This window comes from Lithohypha guttulata, assembly GCF_036872675.1.
Source record: "Lithohypha guttulata strain CCFEE 5908 chromosome Unknown scaffold_31, whole genome shotgun sequence".
NCBI lineage: Eukaryota > Fungi > Ascomycota > Eurotiomycetes > Chaetothyriales > Trichomeriaceae > Lithohypha > Lithohypha guttulata.
Genome location: NW_027042780.1, coordinates 1 through 3,347, shown reverse-complemented (window position 1 = coordinate 3,347; position 3,347 = coordinate 1). Strand labels below are relative to the sequence as shown.

General features: G+C 47.3%; 1 protein-coding gene across 1 annotated transcript; it reads left to right on the top strand.

The window, feature by feature from the left end:
- Positions 1–339: 339 nt before the first annotated feature.
- Positions 340–693, top strand: LTR64_008825 (uncharacterized protein; the record flags this gene model as incomplete). The annotated part of the gene is made up of 1 exon (XM_064903116.1): positions 340–693. One exon carries the CDS (start codon positions 340–342, stop codon positions 691–693), a length of 354 nt encoding a protein of 117 aa, XP_064750471.1.
- Between the last annotated feature and the right edge of the window lie 2,654 nt (positions 694–3,347).

The window sequence follows — 3,347 nt, the reverse complement described above, 5'->3', positions numbered from 1 at the left end:
TAACCAAACAAGCCACTTCTTCAGTGCGGCGGTTAGCAGTGTGTACCAGCGGCTAAAATAGAACAATTCGAGAGAGCTTTCTTCTGCCACCGAATATGTATTTAAAGCTCAGGTATCACTCACTAGTCGCTGACTTAGAAGTGGCAAGACATTATTTGGAAAACCAATTATTATTCCAGGCGTTCAAGTGCCCAGATCAACCTATCCGGAAAGCCTGATCGCATTGAGTGATCTGCCATCTTGCAGCAACCATTTCGGCACAGTCTGCCTGGACTCTTCAAAACTTCTTTTAGATGGTTCTTATTGGCCTTCAGGCAACAAAGACAAGTACACAACAGTATGAAGGCTCTTAAAAACCTTGGCGAAACAGTGGTCAAATCTGGGGCCTGGAAGAAGCTGGTCAACCCAAGCGCAAGCAGAGGCAAAACCGAGTGGCCCAAATCGACAGCAGATCTGGAGAAGATCGGGGTTCGATTGGACTATGACGGGCAAGTCATTCAGAATGGGATTACCTATCACAAATATCAGTGTCAGCCAAACGCAGGCAAAGTACCCAGTTCTATCAAAGATTGGAGGGAGTCAAATGGTGGAACTCATGCCGTCATGACAAGTATCTATGTCAAGAAAGATGGCACGAAGGAGGAAGTCCAGGCGGCAATCGATCAAGGAGTGAAGAAGGTCTCCGGAACATAGGAAGGACCGTGACTTGAAGCGCAGGCCGCCACGTCGAACAGTCAATTGCGCAGTTACTATGGTTCGTGGAAGAAAGATTACAGTAACACGATTTGTTGGTCCTTGTATTGTTCGTATTCCGAGATTGTCAAGGGACGTGTTGCGATCGACCGAAAAGTGGCCTTCAAAGTAACCTCTTCCAAGCGGCATTTAGCCAAGTGATCGACTCGTAGAAGCTGTAGTGCTGCTGAATATAGGCAAGCGTGAGCTGTATCTTGCCGATGCCGCCCATACCGCCTAACACCAGTCTTCGTATCCAAGAGCCCGGCCAGCTGGCGGAAAGATTTCTGTTATCGGTTTCAACACCGCATGACGGCCGATAAAGAGGCTCTGATCGATGAGGGGAGCGTCCACTAGGTGTAGACGCCGAATCACCAGAAACGCGTTAGTGCTATGCTAATGCTACGCACCTCTGTTCCTCGCTTCGTATTTCACGACACCCTACAGCAACTCCACAAATTAGCGGACAAGCAGATGAATGAGCGATGCACCTTGGTATTGCTGTTGGCCGGATGACTGTACTACCATGCAGTTCATGTCCTCCGTGTATACATAAGCCAAGGCTGAGGGAAATAAGGTGCGAGAAATGTGACAACCTGACTCGGGTCTTTCGGTGGAAGCAAGCTAAAGATCACAACAGTCAGGAAGATGGTGAAAATTGTGCACGAAGAATTGGTTTCCTCCAAGCAGATGGTCGAGGAAGTTGAGCAGACCAATGAAGACACAGAGAACCTTCTTCGAGACGTGCAAGCCCAGTTGTCCAAAATTATAGATTCGCTGGAGCGATCACAGGCAAAGATAGCCTCTTCGGGTCAGCTGCTGCGAGAACACCAACAAGTCATCCGAGACAAGTACACACTCATCCAGAATGAGTGTCGCCGGTTGAGCAAAAAACTGAAGCTTGCACCTGAGGGGCATCGAAGAGCATGTGTGACGAACTTTTGTTGGTTCTCGAACGCCACAAAGGCTGAGCCGGTCTCACTGATTGTGGCCACGTTCTGTATTCTTCTTGTATGGTGAATAGGTTCTTGAGACATCGTGAGCCGAGCGGTGGGAGAGATCTGAGAGTAGTTCTTCGTGACCTTGCCCGATGTCATCGTTTGTAGTTGTGGAAGGCGGGGCTTGTGTAGTAGTGGAGGTATATTCGTGTCTGGATGGGTGTACTGCGAAGAGCGTATAAAAACTAGAGAACGAACATGGAACGGAACGTTGTGAGTTCATGTGTCGTGGTGCATGAATTGGTTGATCCTGCTCAATAAAGCCATGATTTTGAGCAAGCTTAGACTGTACAGACGAGTGCAATTGCGGCGTCCCTTTAAGTATATACATTTTTGTTTTCATTGTGACAACTGCGGCCACTATAGAGCAGCTTTAGCTCAAAAGGATTAGATACTTGGAGAGAGCCGACCAATCAGCTACGGCTTATACAGCACCATGTTATATCAACACTTCGAGATGTTTAAGACAATGTCATTTTAAAACTTTCATTGTGACTGTTTTGTCGCAATGGTAGGCTGTCGCGAAGGATCTAAGACGTTGATGCAGTGGTTTGTATTGTTCTCTATCAGCGGCTAGTTCGAGGAATTCGTTCGTATCCATCCAAGCCAATACCAGTGGCAGGTCGAAGGTATCCCCAGCAGTCATGCTCTTCGCGTGACTATCTGGAAGATACTTGTGAATAAATTGAAGGATGAATGCCTGGTCATGTTCAGGAATGATTATTTTCGGTGGACTGTCTCGCTCCAGGAGGGGAGTAAAGAAGGGTTTAGTCGTCATGATAAGGACAATGGATATGAGATGGTTGTGGTAAAAGACGAAGTCAGTTGCTGAATCGTGGAAGCTGAACAATGCAGAGCATGCCATATAACAATATTTAAAGAAGAGGCAGCTATCTCTTCAAGAGGTGTAGGCAGAGAGACCACTGATGACCAGACACAGTAGTGTGGCTCGGCTTTGATAAGGTGCTGGGTGGGTCCTACGTGGGTAAGGAAGGAGAATAGAGTGAGAGCGACGGTAGAGTCAACATTGAATGAAATAGACAAGCTAGAAAAGCTGTTTCCCGATATGTACAGCAAAGTGCTCCAGCCGTAGGGATATCTATCGAGTCTACCTACATATGGTGGCCAATCCGAGCTGTACTGATGTTCATTACTCCTGAACTACTGAGCACTTTGTTGTGGTCGCAGCGCTTTGTACACGTAGCTGAAAGCGCTATGTTCAGTAAATATAGTCACCGTAGGAACGCTGAAGCCTCCACATCGCAAAACTCCGTCTCATCCAAGTTGTCTAGTGAAACTACGTAGCTCAAGCAAGCCGTAGTGTATCTGTAGGTACTTTGTCACCGCCTGGCGTGGTAGTACCGCGGAGTCGTAGTTCGCATTCGGGGGCCAGTTCTTCGATTAGCGCTAAGAAAGCACTGAAGTCTTTCAAACCGATGAGGAATGTAGGTTCAACGATCTGACCGTTTTCCCCTTGACAATATGCATCGCCTTGCTCGCTTACTGAGAACTTGATCGAAGACCTAATGATATCTGTTCGGGTAGCAATCAGATCGAGATCGCTTTGATTGTCAATCAAGCTGGATGTTTCCAAGTACCATTAACGCGGCTAATGCA